Below are 19,362 nucleotides of genomic sequence, written 5' to 3'. Positions count from 1 at the left end.
CCGTAGGTAACTCAAAGGCCGAAGATGTCACCAACAAGTGCCAGAATTATGGTAAAGGAATCGAGATGTTCTCCAAGGTATCATGAGCAGTCTATTAAGTGTCTCTTTGAGGAATTTCAACAATCGGTGGATGTCTAACAAACAAAGGTGGATGTCCTGTGTAAACACCAGTGTACATCTACTTCTGGCAAGACCACTACATTCTGAAGTCATTGAACACGTTTCATGAGCTAAATACCAATCTAGGATCGACTAGGCTCTAGGACATATTTTAAAACCAAGAGAAAGGGACCAACCTGCAGCAGTGGAAACACTGTTGATTATTACAACTGCTTTCTTTTATTATTATTATTATATATATATATATAGTTAGAATATGCAATACGATTGTTAGAAAAAGTTCCAAGAAATTTGTCTAAATGAAAAATTTGCAGCTAAAAAGCCCAATGTGTTATTAAAGAACATGCGCATGTGTCTAAATTTTGGAAAATACTGCAAAACATGGAATAATATGCATTGAACTGTCAAAACAAAACGAAAAAAACAAAAACAAAAAGGATTCTTAGAAACTCAAAGAGAATTTTTGTGCAAAGACAAAATAGTGAAACACAATGATAGGTTTATAAAGTTAGGAAGTGTTTATCTGTTGTTGTCAAAAGCGATGTTTTCACGCCACTAACCCCTCCTCCTCCAAAACAATATGCGTAGATTTCTCTTCCGAAAGTTATTCAACTGATTTCCGTTAAGGGTGTCTATGTTCGTTTTATCATTTACGTATTAGTTTTTAACTTATTCGTCCTGATGTATTGCTTAGTCTTTGTTAACGTATTTTTAATGAGTTTGCTTGTTTATTTGTAGTTAAACACAAAGCTACCCTTTGGGCTATTTGTGGTATGCCCACCACAGGTATCGAAACCCAGGTTTTAGCGTTACTGCTGAGCCACTGGGGGCAATTTTAATGAACCTTGATGATACATACACTGCAAGTCTATGTGCAACTGGCAGCAGGCTTGAATTCAAATGAAAATCTGTGGCTACAGTTGAAAAGTAATGCCGCAAAAAGGAACTCAACTAACCTATGCTAGCTTTGGTACATTTTAGAGTAAATATGGAAGGAATAACCAACTGACAGCATCAAAAGTAGTATTTTAAAGTACTAATTACAAGGGGAAAGACTCATGCTTCGCGCACGGAACATTTTTTTGGGGGAGGGGCTTGTGGTATTTTGTATTTCAATGTAAAGACAGTGTTGTGTACTTAAAACAGTTAAGTGATCTACCTAGATTGCTCACGTTCTAGGTTAAGTACGTAGAGTTCTGAACAAATCTGGTGGACGTGTGGGGCGTCTTATGACTTTGGGTTTAAACATAATTGGGTTAAATATATTGCACAACACATCATACCTACCAAACACCTCTAGTGTAAAAGGCATCTTGCACTTAACACATAAACACTACTGTCTGAGACAAGACTCTGAGGGATGACGTATCCATTCTCCAACTACTTTTCCCTTTGCATTGCTTAGCATTATCTACATTCACCCCTCCCTTACGCATATGGTGATATCGTGCGTACTTCGTATTCCATATTTCATTTTTGCTTGGTTATTCTAATGAAGTTTAAAACGCTTCCCATATACGCACTCACATTACTATTTAATTATACAGATTTTATTGATAAAATTCAAGGTATAGTCTCTGAAAAAAAATTAGATTTAACGCTAAATATTTTATGATTTGCAAAAAAAAATATGTTTAAATACAATGGAAGTATTTAACAAGTTAAAAATTTAAAAATAAAGTTTTATTATTTGAGGCTTTTAAGGTGGGTAGGTAATTAAAACATAATAAACGTGTAAACTCCACGTTTTCATTTAATTTTTTGCAAGCTTTTAGCTACTGTGCCGTAGCTGTCAAATAATTCAGCCGTGAATGGCTACGACACTACAGCCGAAAGCTTGCAAAAAATAAATAAAACCGTGGAGTTCATTGAGTATTTTTTAAATATACAAGTTTTTTTAAATCCCCAATGTCAAATTCTAATTTTGCCCTAGTGGGTTAATTTAGAAATAATACCCTCCATAACGTACGCGCGTCCGTCGAAACCTCCTGGTTTATATCATTAGACGTTTGGAATGAATCATGAGTGTTCCTTGCCTTATTATTGGAAACGTTTTACTTTGAATTATTTATCTAGGATATGCACTTTTTTTAAACACAGAGAAAATATTTTGATCGTGTTGAATTAGACTTAAACTAAAGTGGATTTTATGAGCAAAACTTCAGGTAAATTTACTTATATTTATTGCGCGTTTTAAATTTTAGTTTGACTTTTGTAAAGTTGTATATTAAATTATTATTTAGTGTAGGCTTAGAACTATAGTATAAAAAGTATAAATTATATTTATAATATGAGAAGCATAAAGTTGCGTTACATTCTGTGTAAATATTTATTGTGCCGTTGAGTTTGGTCATGCATTAGTACGCTGGATTAAAAAAATGTAGAGCATTATATAGAAAATTTGACCATTAATAATAAGAATAGTATTATTACGACCACAGTTACCTTTGCTTTAGGCTTTACTTGTTTATTGCGGACATTAATCATAGTAGTAATAATTAATAAATAAATAACAACCAGCCAGACGTAGAACGTGAATATTGAAATTCAAAAAGTAAAGGAATTCTTATTCTTATAAAATATTAGAAATTTTTAAAAGAAATTTGATGTATTATTAATTATTTGAATTACTTTTGGAAGTCACCTACGTTTTGTTTATAAGCAGAAAGAATAATTTTACATTTTTTTTTTATATTTCCATACATGGGCATCCACATAATTTATTTGGGGTGGGGGCAAGCCATCACAGAGAACAGGCTTTTTGCCTCTAAGTTTGAATGAGATGATGTCGCTCGTTATGGCATATTTATATAAACCTAATCTTGTCATTTATATTTAAATAACATTATTTTTTAATACATTTTTAAAATAATATTTTTCTATAATTCCAGGGGGAGCAAATGCCTCCCTTGCCACATGCTTGCATAGGCATAGTTAATAACTATTTGCCATTAATTTCAGTAACTTGTTGAAGCCATTTTATAAAAATCTAACATATACATGAGTACATAGAAATTAAAAATTAGCCACTTTAAAGCTTAAAATTTAGTTTTATGATTGGAAGAGAATTTCTTTACTGGATTCAAAATTTGAAGTGATTTTCCCAGGGAGGTATTTGGACTAGCAGGATCATACTTTTTCAGTAACATATAATTGCATAGTACAATACATATCCCTTAATAACATGTAAGTTGCATACAAAAAATGCAAGTTAAAAATACCATTCAATATTGCATTTATGTTTACTTATTACTGCTGATGTCCCCTTCTTTAGCTTATGTAGAAAATGAGTGATATTTTTACCCAATTTTTGGTCAGTTATTTACACTGAATGTTGCAACAGGCAAAAATAAAATTACTCAGTATGTAGATTCTACTGGTAAAAACAGGTCATTAATGTTTGGGCTAACTAAGTTTATTCTATTTTTATGGTTTTGTTGCTGTTTATAGAATACAGTTTTACAATTGATCATCACTGTAAACCCATATTAATCCTCAGGCTTAATACCACATTTTAAAGTCTCTTTTGACTATTATTTGTAATTGAATACAAGTTGTAGTGACCTTGCTTTTGGTTCTTTTCAGCAGGGAAATACATTAGTTGTATTGGAGGATGCACATAGTTACTAGGCATCAGTTATCACTTACTGTAAGGAATTTAGTATTACATGTATTGAAAGTTTAAACTACTTGGACCTCTTTGAAGGAAATCATTAATTCCCCATTTTAAATTCTTTGTAAAATGCTGGCTCCTACTAGTGCCAATAACAAATCATTCCATAAGCCTATTTCTTAATTTTTAGAATAAAAGGTATTGGATCCCTGTTGTTGGGTGTTACCATAATATGGATCACATGTTTAATATAGATGGGACCCACTAAACAGCATGACTGAAGAAAGAGACATTGGCATAATGGTGCAGCCCAATTTATTAGTCCTTCCATAATCCCCACTGATGTGATTTTATTAGCTGATCTTTTGTGTGGCATCTTATAAGAATATAAATACACCAGTTTTAATGCAACTTTTGAGTAACTTGTTTGATTACTATTCTTAGTATATTACCACCTGTTAGTTTTCTAACCACTTAGGCCCTTTTATCATCACTCTGTGAACACTCAAGTACTGTAATACTAGCCTTCAGTTTGTCTTTTACCTTTGTATAATACTACAGGCTTCAAGTATAATAATTGGGATGAAAAATGGTCACATCTTTTTATATATTACATGTTCTCTTATTAATTTTTGTTTTTGCAGATATACGACACAGCTGCAGACGAATGTGTTTTTAATTTGTTACTGACTTATACAAGTTTAAGATTTTTTTTATAATGTGATTAATTTCTTATGTTATTGCTTAATTCCCCACCCCCCTTTCATAAGGTTCATTCAACCATTCTGCATAAAGGCCATGCCTATGTTGGAAAGGTTTTTTAGGGTGGACAAAAAAGAAACAATTAGGTTCTTCAATCTTTTTTTTTCTTTTCAAGAAACATGCTGGCAGATTTTTTCTTTTTGGACTCCTTTTTTAAAATTAGATTTGAGAATTAATGAAGTAAAATATGTTTATATTTAAATAAAACTTGTCAAATAATTTTAGTGTGCTGTGCTTATTCTTTGTAAAACAATTAGCAAAGACTCCAACCCAGTTAGAGAAAGCATGTTTTAATAGTGAAACTGTCTTATTCCGTTTCAAGTTAGTAAATTACATAGCTGCCACATGTACTTATGTCCGTTTAGTAGGGCTGTGTTTGAAGGTTCATTCACTAGCCAGGAGGCATTCAAACAATATCAGGTTTTTTACTCTTGTTAACAAAAATCATTTGACAGTGTTTGAATAGTAATCACACATTATCACCCATTTAAAAATAGAACTTTCCAATTCTTAAGCACCTGCCCATTGTCTATTGACCTATCATAAATGACAGACAGAGGCTTTTACATATTTGAAGTTTGACCTTCTTTAAAATCCTGGGGTAATGATTGTCTGACTTTGGTACTTTATCTTTTTGTAATCTTCAGTCTTTCTACTTACCACCAAGTATTGGCATGATTCAGATCAATCCTAATATCTCATAGAATGCTCAGGGTCAAGAATATTGCAAGTATCTTTTAAAAACAGAAGAGAAGAAGAAAACATTTAAAAGCTTTGCCATCTCAGTTTTCAACCAAAACCTTGCCATCAGCAATATTTAAGGGCTGCATCTCCATTTTAATATTTTGCTTATCTTTATAATATAGATAAAAACATCCTTGCTGTTAGTTTTAATACTAGCAGCCAGCTGTTTCTTACGAGTCTTTTTTTTGGATTTCCTGTTTTCTTTTTTAGACAAATTCTTGACTTTTAAAATTGTGGAATATATCCTTGATTTTTTTCTATTATTAGTTTAGTAAGCCAGTTCAATTTGATCTTTCCTGTTATCTGTTTCACCTTTTTATAAGTGTACCTACCTTTAATTGAAATAAAATTATTTTAAAAAATTCCTAAAATCTTTCCCGCATCACATTTTAACTCATAATCCCAATTAACTAGTAACAAATCTTATCTACTGGTCTCAAAATTAGCTTTCTAAAAATTAGGAACAATATTTTCTCTTATTTTTTATTTTAATAAGTAGCAAAACCTCAAATCTAGTGATGCAATGATCACTCTTTCTCCAAGTATTTCTCCTCTTCAACGTTTGCAACCACATCTTCATTAACCAAATGTACATGGGGTCAGTCCATATTGGAGAAGGATTGTTGATTATAATTCCAAATTTGCTATATCTATCTACATGACATGTGGAGAGCTTTTAGTAAAATGTACAAGACTGTGGTACACAAAATATCATGTGTTACAAAAATAACTGTACTCAACATATGTTTGTGAATTGACAATATCAGACTGATTCAGACTCTGACAAGTTGAAGTGCAAGATGATGTTTATAGAAAGAATAAAATAAGAATACTTTTGTCCATTGTACTGTCTGCATATTGCATTTACATAATCTCTAGAACCTCTGAAATTCATATCTACAATTTATTTTAGTTACTATTTATATTGTAACTTGTATTTACCAGTTACATGAACTGTTGCTAAATCAGCAGTGTTATGGTAAAATGAATGGTTGATAACTCTGACATCAAGTACATAATACCATGTTGAATGGCATGCTATGTAAAACTACAGCATGCACAGTTTGATCCCTCATGGATACAGGTAGTTAATAGTTAATAATATCAACCCGTCATGTTGGCTCTCTGACCATTTGGTGTACAAAACCATCTTGAAGAATTTCAAGAAACCTGTTATCCTCACTATTTGACTCTATGCAATCACAGTCATTGTGTCCGTTCAGAATCCCATAATTATTACATCAGTATCTTTTTAGTAATAACCCTGATCTCATTATACATTTTCTCATTGATATCATCTGTCTGATCAGGTGGTCTATAGCAACTGCCAGTTACAAACTTTCTACCATTGAAACCCCTGATTGTAACCCAAGTAGGTTCAACCTCTTGACTACCTTTCTTTTTGTCTTCATTTCATCCGTATATAAAGTCACTCCATCCCCTGTTTTAAAAAAATCTATCACTCTTTAATAGGTTATAAGCTGAATTTCAAAATAATTCCTATTATCAATTTTTTTTACAAATCTAACCAAGTTTCAGTAATTCTATTCTGTTCAACATGAATGCTGAACACATTAATTTTGCTTCTAGTACTTTTAATATCAGAATAATAGCAACTAGGCTTATCTTTATATCTCAGACTCCTCTTTTAAAATCATTAGTGATCACTCAACCTGTTATGTTGTAGTTCTTATTCTAATTTCCTCATTGCCTCAGCTTTTCCTTGGGTTGATTTATTTCATAGTTTCCTCACCACTATGCAAGTTTAAACTGTCTTTATTGAGCATTTTAGAGTTTTCCCAAAAATCTTGCTACCTAGCCTGATTAAGTGGAGTCCATCTCTGGCATACAATTCACTGTGTAAGGTGAAGGGTATTAATTTGAACAGAGTTATTATTTCTCTGTATGGTGCAAAAAGTGTTTAAACCATTGAAATATATACTGGCTTTTCTCTTAGTTTTCTTGCATTGGACTAACAGAATTCCAATAACGTAAGTTCTTAGATTTGATACATGACATACACACTTGTATAAATGTGTAATGATGACTCATCATAGTAGATTTTTGATATTTTAAAGTTAGGTTTATTTTATCAAATTTGTTCTGGGTTTATAAATTCAGTGATTTGCATGAGATACCTGCTGCAAGCCATTGATGATTAAACCCAAGCAGCATGAAAGAAGATTTGAAATGTCTTTGAAAGCAGTAATAAAAGCCTTTAATCTTTCAATGCTGTGTAGTTGCAGCTAGTAAACTAACAAGAACTTGAACATTGTTTCATTACTCTACAAGACCTAAAGAGTAATTTTTAAACATAAAGAACTACAATATGTTATCCTAATATGTTTACTAATGTCCTATCTTATTCTTCTTTCAGGAAGTAATAAGTATTGGAGTATTAATGACATAATATTAATGTTATATTACTTACTGTGTTATAAATGAGTATGGTGTGTAATAATTCATGTATAAAATGACATTTCAGGACAACACGGGTATTGTCCATCAAGGTTATCTCATCAATTAAAAAAAAAATTCCCTGATCATTTAGGTATTTACTGAGCCGTCCTTTAAACTGCCTTAAATTTATTGCATCCACCGTATCTCAAGGCAACTCATTAGAAATAAAACTGTTTTATCCCTTAACTGCCCTTCTCACCGTTTTAATTATGAAAAAGATTACGCATCAATATTGTCAATCCCCTTAGCAATCTTAAAGACCCCAATAATATCCCCTCTTCTAACTCTTCCTTTTTCAAGAGAAAGTAATTTCAGAGATCTTAACCAGTCCTCTTTGACAGCTTTTTCATCCAAGGTATTATCTTCCTCTGAATTCTTTCTAACAACTTAATATCCTTTATAAGCTAAGGATCCCAAAACTGAACACAGTATACTAAATAAAGCTTAATCAGTGACCTATACATTGAAATGATAACCTTTTTTTATACTTGTATTCAATAATTCTGTAAATATAGTTCAAAATACTATTTGTCCTACGACTAGCAACATCACACTGTATTAGAAACACTTTGCATATTAAGAACATTTTCTAAATGTGTAACATAGATCTTAAAGTAATTTATCAAGAAAATATATAATATTCTTAATTTTCAATATAAGATAGGTTGTATTTATTAATTTTTCATAGGGATTTGTATTTAATTTGTGTGAATTATCTCTAATTCAGTTTGATATTCAACATCAATGATTATAAGATATTTCTAAACATAAGAAATCCTGTTTTTTATCCTGGAAGACAAATCAATAGAGAAAAGTTTGACTTTAGAAAAAAACAACAACAAATTAATGGCACCTGAAACCTATTAAATTGTCACGTTGATTTAAACCAATGAAAACTAAGTTTATATGTAATGTTAAATTCATTGAGTGTTTAAACATTAATTATGTCTGTAACATATTTATTGAAAATGTATGCAAGGTTACTTGTAATTTAGTGAACCAGATATGTTCCTAAACTTGCTCTAATAGACATAACTTTGATATTACCATGTTGGGAAATGATGGTTTGAGAGAGTTTAAACAGTTACTTTTTCTAATTGCAAGATGTCATGTGCCATTAAACTCTCATTCATAAAAACTTTTTTATGTTGGTTAACAGTAATGCATATATTCTTACTAAATTAATACAGAGACTCTTTGATTTTTAAGTAGTTAAAGTAGTATCCAATTTCTCATAAGAGTTAACATAATATCCTTGTCTTACACAGAAGATGTTCATAGCATGAAAGTATGTAGGTGGCCACAGGTTCTAGTCGTACAGCCTATTGGCTATGCATGTAATTACACACTTTCTTCATTTAGGTTTCTGTTAATTGCAGTTTTGGTAGAAACTGGTGGCAAAGCTGATTATGCATTTAGCTACAGTATGCTTAAGAATTTGTAAAGTGTTAGTACCAGTAGCTTGCTTATACTTTAATAACTGAACTTGCAAGTATCAAAGTTACTACTGCCATTTGGTCTTGATATGTAGAGGTGAGTATTGTTCAAAAATACATCATTTTTCTTCTGATAATATTTCATTTCAGGAATTCATATGTCTGTGGACTTTTGCCTAATGGAACACATTCTGAAAGGCTGAAAATCTTTAGTGATATAATAAAATGTTTTTTCAGTGTGAGAATCAGTTTTTGTTAAATGTCTACTATAAAAGATACTTTTTGACTTTATACATTTATATGATAAACATGTGTATGATGTTTTTAGTTTTATTCATATTAGAAAGCCTTTTGAAGTAAATAACTAAAGAAAGTGTACATGTTCATTGTTTTTAGTAAGCATTTAAAAGCAAAAATATTTTCTACATTCATATAATTCTATTCAGATATTACTTCAGTTTTTTCATCACCATAATATTTGTAAGTTTTATTTTGAGGGAAGGAATTTCAGAGGTATGAGCAGTTGATAGTATTTTATTCTTAATGTGAAGATAAGTACAAGTTGTGATAGGTTTTCCATAATTTTTTTTTCTCAGGGTTTTAAGAAACTTTATCTAAAGATTCTACATATACATGTGACCTGTAGCTTTGAGATCACAGCTGATTGAGAATAGCCAGCATTGTTTGTAGCCTATAGTTCTCTATAGTCACAAACCTGTGTGACAGTGTATGTCAGTTAGATAGGATGGATAACAGCACAGATGACCAAGGCAAACGTCTAGGAACGAGGTATTTTGTAATATCTTTGACTGATAATTTATATATAATGTGAACATTCAAGAAAGATTGTTATGGATTTACATTGTTTTGCTTTTGTGATTTCTAAATGTTTTTTTGTCTGATAACTGACAACTCAGTGAAGACAGAAATTATGAAAGACTATTATTAAGGTATCTATTCAAATTAAAAAGCAGATATACTCGACACTAGTTTCCTGTCAAGCTAAATCTGATTAAAAAAAAACACAAGCTTTTGAATAGCTTCAAAAAATTACAAAAAAATGTAAAATCAAATATGTGTTTATAAATGCTTTGAACATAAATAATAAGAACACTGGACTGATTTATTGATGTAGAATTCTTTTTCTATTGTGCATAATGAAATGTCTAATTTTATGTTACATACAAGCTGTAGAGGATATTACTTGAAATATTATTTATGATGATAATGTTTGTGAATCTTTCTTTACTGGTTTTATTCTTTGGGTTTCAAGTAAGAAGAAACATAATAGTATCTTGACTGCATATGTTTTATGCCACACACCATAGCTGATGAGATCTTTTGTTTCAATCTTTCTCATTAGGTCATCTGAAAATGCAACTTAAAGTGTTTATTCAAAACATTATTTATGTTATTAATTTGTAATATATAAATTAGTACGGTATGTAAAACCTTAAGCTATCAAAGTGTAATTTACTGTTTGGTAGTTTGTGTAATATTACGTCACATATAGGTTGATAATAATTTGCTTAAAACCTTTATCGGTTCAATTAAGACTGTGTGTTCCATTCCCAACTGGCTTAAAGAGTTCTGATATTGAGTGAGAGTCCTCATTAGCAGTGGAGCGCACAAGGTGTGCAAGGTCAGAATGCCATTACATTTATTTTTACAGGAAATCTATAGTATAGGGTCAATAAAGAAAAATTTACAAAATATTAATATCAGTCTTGTAGTGATGTAATTTCTCACAAACTACAGATTAATATTCTTTGAATTGTAAAAAAATAATATCAATACACAGCGTTAGATCCCTAGTTAAATGTTTTATATACTTAGTCTGACATGCATAAATGAAAAACTAATTTTTATGTTGAAAATTTTCTTGTATTGTTGTTCTCACACCACTTGACTTAAACAACTCTTACAAAACACACTTACCTCCTTTCACACTTTAGCATTATCCTGATGAAAGGTTCTCTTCTCTGCCCATCTAAGCATTGGTATGAATTCTACCATGCTTGCTCCAGTCTTTATACCACACTATATTGCCCTTAGTGATTTTAATCTTGTGATTCTCTCCACCTATGTCAATGCACCCTCTATACCTGATCCATATATAAGCTTCCCATTATTCTTATTCACTTGTTCTTGATGGCAAAAATTATGAAGATGGTCTTCTGTCTTTACTGTGGGTTTCTCATCAGTGCTATTACTACATTTAAAACATTTTCTTTTGGATTATTTTAAATCTTTTTCGTGGGTCTTGAGTTTATTGTTTATTTACTTGGCTTTATGGAAGAAAAGAGATGATTTTCTTCTTTGAGATGTTTTTCAAATATGAATACTCACATTCACGTCTCAAACACAGAGTCGCCTGATGCCCCTCCTCTACCACCTCACAAGTCTAATGTTACACGGGGGTAGGTGGGCACCTTTCTTGGAGGGCACACAGTTCCTTATATGCAGAGAAGTCTTGCATGTGATCTGATGCTTTTTTTTTCCTGTTAGCTCTGAGGCCAAGTTTGTGGGAGATCAAGGGCAGACTAATGAGAATTTAGATTCTATTTTTGCAGCACTTTCCTTTGTTCAGACAGCTACTCATGAACCTCAAATGGACATTCTGTCTCCTGCACCCTTTTTACAACTAGTATGCCATGTTTGTAATGTTTTGAGTATTCCTCCTGTGGCTTTTGAATCTTCACCTCTTTTATTGGGAGAAACTAGTTTGTATAATTACCTGGTCCTTCCACCTTTGCCAGACATTGCTATTCATGCAAGCAGATTTGCAGAACAACTGAGGGAGAGTGCTGCCATTCCTTGTCTTCATTATTTATTGGATCAGCATGTCTTGGCTTTCCCTTGCCTGGAGAACCATTATTTGGACCCTGAGGTTAGACCCCTTACTACCTATTTGTGGCTCTACACAAGATGCCACTGTTCATCTTTATCAATATCAGTTTTCCAGAATTTGTCTTTCCTTTACAACAGTTTTGCATTTTTTTCATCTTTGCAGCTGTTGTCTGAGGTCTATCATAGAATTGCTCAAATTTTGAAAATTTTAGTCATCTATTGGCTTCCACTTTGGTTAGGTTATTGGCTTCTGCTCTCTCCTTGGTATCTAGGTTTGTTTGTTGCTGGGATCTTTTTGAAAGAGATGCCTTACTGGAGGGAGTTTGCCTTCATACGTCAGACTTTAGAGATCTCAGAGAGGCTTCTTTTCTCAGACAGTCTATTTTTGTGGAAATTCCAAACTCCATGGAATCTCGAGCAGATGTCGCCCATCTACATTCATCACTTTTTACATTGACTTCTTGACTGTCCCAAAGTTCTTCTACAAGATGGTATACTACATCTCTGGGCTCAGCATGGTTAGGTGGTTAGGGTTCTTAACTTGCAATATGATAGTCGAGGGTTTGAATCCCTGTCCCACCAAAAATGCTCACCCTTTTGGCCATAGAGGCATTATAATATAATGGTCAATTCCACTATTGGTTGGTAAAAGAGTAGCCCACGAGTTGGCAGTGGATGGTGATGACTAGCTGCCTTCCATCTAGTCTTTCACTGCTAAATTAGAAATGGCTAGCACAGATTGCCTTTGTGTAGTTTTGCATGAAATTCAAAACAAACTACATCTCTAGTGCAAGTTTCCAGATCTCCTACTTTGGCACCATGATCTATAGGCACACAAGGGGGATTTCAACCTTACCAGTGGAGATCTTATGGCAGGATGGAGTGCAGATTTTGGCATCAGTGACTACCTTATGGGGTTGGGTCCTGTGGGGTCTTGTCTTAGAGGGTTTTTGTCAGTATGGGAGACATTCACCACAGATCAGTGGGTCATTAAAGTTCTCGGGAGTGGATTGGTTATTCAGTTCTCATCTCCTCCTCCTCTATGTCTCATGCCAGTTGGCTTTCCACTCCTTAAGGGTGAAGAGGGTGAAGCTGAATACCCTCCCACCCTTAACTCTGGATGGTTTTCCCAGATGTTGGGTGAGGAGCTGGTCCAGCCTATGTGGGAGTCACCTTGTAATTCCAGTTCAGAGATGAGACTTTGCTATCTGGTTGTGTGGTCATGGCCCTTTCTTTTGGTCATTCTCTTACTTTCCATGATCATGGAGGAGTGTCCTTGACTCTCCATAATTCCATACATGGAGCATCATGTTCATGAGCCATTGATTGGACTTTGTTTGTTCCATATCCTCCTTGTAAATCCGGGGGCAGGAGGTTTTACCTTGCCTCCCAGGTTAAGAAGTTAGGATTTTGGTTTGTAATCCCAGGCTGGACGATCTCTGTTTCTTCAGGTTGAGTGAGGTGTGAATTGGCTCCATAATTTTTAGTTGTTGCATTCTGAGGTTGGAGTGAGGGTGTGTCCATTTAAGTGTTGCTTACCCTCTATTTGTAATTCCTGTAGCTCGACATGCAACATACTGCAACTTTCGGGTTGAATTCCCTTCATATCATATTCCTATTTTACAATTATATTGCACTCCCCATGCCCTAGCCACTACACCTTGGATCTAGTCTTGTGCCCAAAGCCCTATAAGTATAATGACAAGGCATGGAACCTCGTCTGTGTGGTTGGGGTCTGGACTAATCTCATGATAATGAACAATGTTGATTCTGTAGTCAGTTGGCCTTTACCATCCACATTTAGATTTCACTTTATCTGGGCAAAGAACATGCTTGTTCCAGAAGTAGAGTGGACCCCACTAGTGTGCTTTATTATATCTCAATTTTGCACACCTGTTTTTCTATGCAGATGCTTTCTGTGTGGATCTTGCCCTCACTGGCCACTCTATCTGGTCAATGTTGGATTCTAGCTAAAGTGTGAGTGGAGGTGTGTTTTGCCAGTCTTGAAAGAGGTAATAAGAAAGACTAATGGGGAGCTTATATACGGATTGGTTATAGAGGGTACATTGACATTGGTGGAGAGAGTCATGAGATTAAAATCACTAGGGGCAGTATAGTGACGTATAAAGACTGGTGCAAGCAAGGTAGAATTTATACTAATGCTTAGATGGGCGAAGAAGTGAACCTTTTGTCGGGACAAAACTAAAGTATGAGAGGAGGTAAGTATTATTGGAAATACGTTTTCTTTATAGGAAAATGCAAACCTGCAAACAAATGTGGGTTGAAATTGACTTAAAATAAGTTGTGAATTTGTAGAATATTTTGAAAGGGAAAACAACTTTTTAAATCAACTAATTTTTTTCTATGTATTTGAGTCATTAATATCTGTTTTGACACTTGTTTAAGCTATGAATTTGTGGACATGCTTTTTTTGTATGTGTAATTCAAGATTGATATTCATTCTTGCAATTAGTGTGGTTATTCATCAGAAAACATTAAGATTAATTTTCAAATTTGTTTTTAAAGGATAAAGAAGAATTACATTTCAATGTGTATTTTATGTTAGGGATGCATGCATCTGTAAATAACCTATATATGAAGGTACATTTCATGAAATAACAGATGCATTTAAATATCTTAAATTTTAAAGATACTTGTAAATAATTCATACATAAGTATGTATCTATATGTGAAATTCAGTTCTCTCAGATTAAATGTACATTACCTCTTGAAAAATAATCTGTTTTACTCAAATTCTATGAAAAGCATTAGATTTGTAAAGAGAGTTGCACTGCCATAGGCCTAACTAAACTTTTGAATATAAAAGCTCCAAAACTTTGCTTGTTACTGTTTAAAAAATATCGAAATTATGATTTACTTGTAACTTTAATCTTTGGATTAAAATCTACTTATATTTATGACCTATTTGATTGTCTTGAAAACCAAATTTAGGTTTTACTGCTGGTTGAAAACTTATAAATATATCTTTTATCTGGAACTGCATTGCATACAGCATTACATATATTACTCTGTTATTTTATAATACATAAAAACTGTATATGTCATTGAAACTGTTGAAACATTTTTCAACATTAAGGATCTTTCAGGTAAAACTTTTACTCAATCAGAAATATTCCAGTAATTTTAAAGTACTGTCTGTAACAGCCTGCAGTTTCTTTACCATTTTGATTAACCAATGAATTTTACAGCTGTTTTAAGTTGTGTGTGTGCTTAAATTGCAAAATATAATAGTTAAATAAAAATCTAATTGTTTAGACTTTTCAATATAAGAAAATGAAGAAAAAAGAAGTGTGGTTTCGTTAAGGTCCATACTTTTATTATAGTAGAAAGTGTATTACACCATGTGTTTTTTTTAACTAATGATCGCTTGCTTTATCATATAGAAAGCAAGAAACAGTGAGCAACCACAAAAGTATTAAGGATATTATTGACTAAAACAGTAATAAATTTTAGCAGTCTTAAATTCAATTTGACCAGTATTGTTTAAATGAAAACTTCTATAGTATGGGACTTCTATTCAGTACTCGGTGTGTTTATCACATATTGTTAAACTCTCCTTATTTACTTAGTGCTTTGAGAAAGTACTTTCTTTTGTAATGTATGAAAGTACAAATGTTTTTGTTAAGATAATGAAAAGAACCGACAAATATATATATATATATATATATATATTTTTTAAAGATGTTCTGAAAAAGTAAAAATAAATACCTATAAAATACCTACATTTCAACTTGTACCACTAAGCACGACTGCTACATGTTCAATCTGAAGATCCAAAATATATTTGTAAGGGAATGCAGGAAACTAGAAATATTTAAGTTCAGCTTAGATACTTTCACTTTATAAAGCATTTAATGTGAAAGTTTTTTCCATGTAGTGTGTATAAATGTATGTGTAATCTAAGAAATGTTTGACATAACATTTTATTGAATTTTAATGCACCCTAAATCTGGAGTACAGCAGAAAAAGTGACTAACACTTTAAAGAAGTAAAATACATATACCTACCATGACTATTATAAAGGTGGTTTTTGAAGTACTAATGATCAACATATACAATAAATGATTTCTTAATTATCATATAGGTAAAACAGAATATTACTGTGTATCAACTTTTCGTTAAGAGTGTGTATGCATATAAAAAGAAAATGTTCATGTGTTATTTTTACCATATGGTGATTTCAGCTCTTCAGTTGGTGTCTTTTATGAATTTTTTTTTCTTTTTGCTTATCAGATTCAGAGCCAAAAAAAAAACCTCCCATTCATAATTATTTGTTTTCATCTGATTGCTGTGATAACTAGTAATAAATACCATTTTGACTGACAATTTTTGTTAAAAGACAATGGAAAACTGAGTATTTAGAAAAGTCTTTAGGCCTTGTTTTTCAAGTATAGCATGGCATTAATTCTAGGAATTTCAGTTTTCACAGAAAACCCTTAAGTATAAAAGAAACATTGTAACTTGCTGAGTGCAACTAATGTACTTGTTTATTCTAAGTATTCACACACATATGTACACATAGCTTTGATTTTTTTTTCAATCCAAGTACAGGACACCATTTTATGTTTATGTTGTTAGGTGGTCAAAAATGATCTAAGTAATCATTATCTTGAAATAACATAGCATTTGTCTGTTTGGTTGGGATGAAATATCAGAGGTGTATCAAGTGTTTCATTAATGAGGGAGACTTCAGGTCAATAGACAGTTGGGGTAAAGCCCATTATTGTCAGAAATACATGCATGAATGAACTATCATGAATTCATATGAGATAGCATTTGGAATCTTGCCAATTCAAGATATAGTTGTTTAAGCAATAGCCTTCTGGTTTGTGGTTCTGCAATAGGCTAATCTAGTATGTCATTCCAAGTAACATCTTTATTTCTCTTGTAATAATTCATCATAGTATTACAGTGAAATGGTATACAGTTTAGGTAAAACAAAACAAGAATATTTACCCTTGTAAAAAATGACATTTATCTTATCATTCTCCATTTAACTGAAATGTAATATTGGGATAATAATATGTTGTAGAATGTCTTCTCTGCGATATAAAATACTGTAGAACATTTCACTTGTAATGTACAGTTACATATATACTTTTTTTTTTAATCGTGAGTATCACATACTTAGTGTATTCTTTCAATGGCTATCTTGGCAAGATAGATCAAAAGAACTTGAAATACATTCAAATACTGTACTGACTTAATTTCCACACTTGTATATAATGTTTAAAATCTTCATATCTTATGAAAGGCTTCAATTGTTTTTGTTCCAGCTGCTAGTTTATTTCCCCCAGAAAATTATACATAATTGCTTAAGAAGAAGCTTTGAATCTTGATTAGATTCTTTCTGACACAAGTAGTTTGAGTAAGCTTCTGTTCTTGCTGGAACTAAAACAGGCATTAGTCATTCATGAGATATTAACAGCGAGAACATCACTGCTTGGCTTAATTATACTACGATATGAATTGATAGTATACTTTAAACATTGAAACTGGTGTGTGCCATTCAGACAATATAATCCTTACATATTCAAGTGGGAAAGAAAGAAACCCGAGTTCCTTTATCTTTGAAAAATGAATGACTTGGTACATTTTTCAAGTTTGGAAATAAAATGCGAGTAGTTTTTTGGATATTTCCTCTTTTTTTACATTTTTATATCAAAAAATCTTAACGATTATTTAGATCTTCTACAATAGGCCAAAGAAAATGATTCAAAGTATGTCTGTGTTTTCTATTGTGACACTTATGTTGTCACCTATTTATCTTTTATTTTTGCTGATGTCACATTGAGAATCAGTACACCATACATGTGTTTCTAAACCACTGAAGTATGTTCATATTCACATTGTGATTTAAAAGAAATAAAACCAAATAATCTTTCATTCTGTCTGTCCTGATCCAAATGACCTTTAGCCTTGATGCTACAACCATTGTATTGAATGTAATTCACAACCTAGATTTTTTTTAAAGAAATCTAGACTTTGTATGTATCTAAATAGTTTTTTTTTTTTTCAGTACACTTGTCTAATTCCTAATATTATTATCTAAAATAAAGCTGACTGTTATGTACCTTCAACAAAATTTGGTAACGTGTATTTCATGAATACATAAATGTTATGTATTGATTTAGTGCATGTCTATCAAGTGATTCTGAACAGTCTACACAAACATGCTTGGTAAAGCACTGACAAGTTGCTTTGGGGTGGAAGTAAATCTATGAACTGTGCATTTAAACCATAGTATGTTGTTGTACAAGTATAAAAAGTTACTTACTAAAATATTTAAAAATAATTTTGAACCAAAACATACTTGCTTATGAATTAATAATATAGCTGATTTTAACTATAAAGCATATATATGAAAAAATTTTGGGCCTCCTACAGTGTATTTACTTGCAGCCCCCTTTCAATACAGAATTTAGTGCAAAATACAAATGTGTGCATTTTTTTGTTCTATATTTATTTATTAAAGTGTTACAAGTTACAACTTAAATACTCTTGTTACAAATTATTCAACACTTTCTTGAAATTCAACCTTCTTGAACATCCATTGTAATGGAGAGCATGGCCAACTGTGCAACATGGATAGGTCTTATTCAATTTCAACTTTCAAAAACAGTCACTGGAACTGTAAGTAGTGCCCTGAGAGCAATGCACACACACTGGAATATTTTTGTAAATAAGGTACAGTGTTATAAGAATGTCATGTTTCTTGGAGAATAGTTGAGCTTTGAAGTTCAACTTCTAAATCAGTTTTGTTAACATGTTAATTAGCACTAATTAGTGCTACAGTTAAATCCATGCATAATTTTACTAGTTCATTGTGTTCTACATTTTGAATTGCTTTAACATACACAGGAATTCAAAAAACTTGACATTTAACCATGAATGAACCTCGTATCTCTCTCCTAATGCCATAAAAGTGCAGTCCACTACCATATACAAAATTTTAGTCTTGAATTTTATTTGAACAGCTACGATTGCCTCATCCTATGATTTGTTGCTAGCAAGGTTTTTTTTTTTTAGCCTCAAACATCATTGACCAGTAATTATTGAACAACTGATAATTCTTCTTCTAGTACTTTAGCACTTGTCACGGTGCCATTAAAACCATTTGAAAAAGGGTTTGCTGGATGCCATTGACCAAGCTATCCATAGTTGAGCTCTGCATATGTTTGCTGACATGATTTACTTGTACAAACACATATCAGACTACTGAAGAATTTAGAAATCTTTATTATACTAGCTTCTCTGCTAATAATTAGCTTAGGAATAGGCTGCAATATCCATTGTAGTTTCCTTTAATTTCATTAATGTTGCCAAATTATTATTAGATCTAACTTAGTTATATCA

General features: G+C 32.1%; 1 protein-coding gene across 3 annotated transcripts in view; it reads left to right on the top strand.

Moving 5' to 3' along the window:
• The first annotated feature begins 2,111 nt into the window (after positions 1-2,111).
• LOC106473243 (arrestin red cell-like) overlaps positions 2,112-19,362 on the top strand; it is a 65,756-nt gene continuing 48,505 nt past the window's right edge. Inside the window, exons 1-2 of one of the 3 annotated variants that reach the window (XM_022402642.1) lie at positions 2,112-2,285; positions 9,732-9,924. In XM_022402642.1, coding sequence (XP_022258350.1) covers positions 9,881-9,924 — 44 coding nt within the window. In that variant the 5' untranslated portion in view covers positions 2,112-2,285; positions 9,732-9,880. Of the gene's footprint in view, positions 2,286-9,135; positions 9,233-9,731; positions 9,925-19,362 lie in introns of those variants that run through there. The other 2 variants (XM_013933933.2, XM_022402638.1) reach the window with 2 other exon arrangements.

Source organism: Limulus polyphemus, unplaced genomic scaffold, assembly GCF_000517525.1.
Source record: "Limulus polyphemus unplaced genomic scaffold, Limulus_polyphemus-2.1.2 Scaffold127, whole genome shotgun sequence".
In the NCBI taxonomy this organism is placed as follows: domain Eukaryota; kingdom Metazoa; phylum Arthropoda; class Merostomata; order Xiphosura; family Limulidae; genus Limulus; species Limulus polyphemus.
This window is presented reverse-complemented; position numbering and strand designations above follow the sequence as displayed.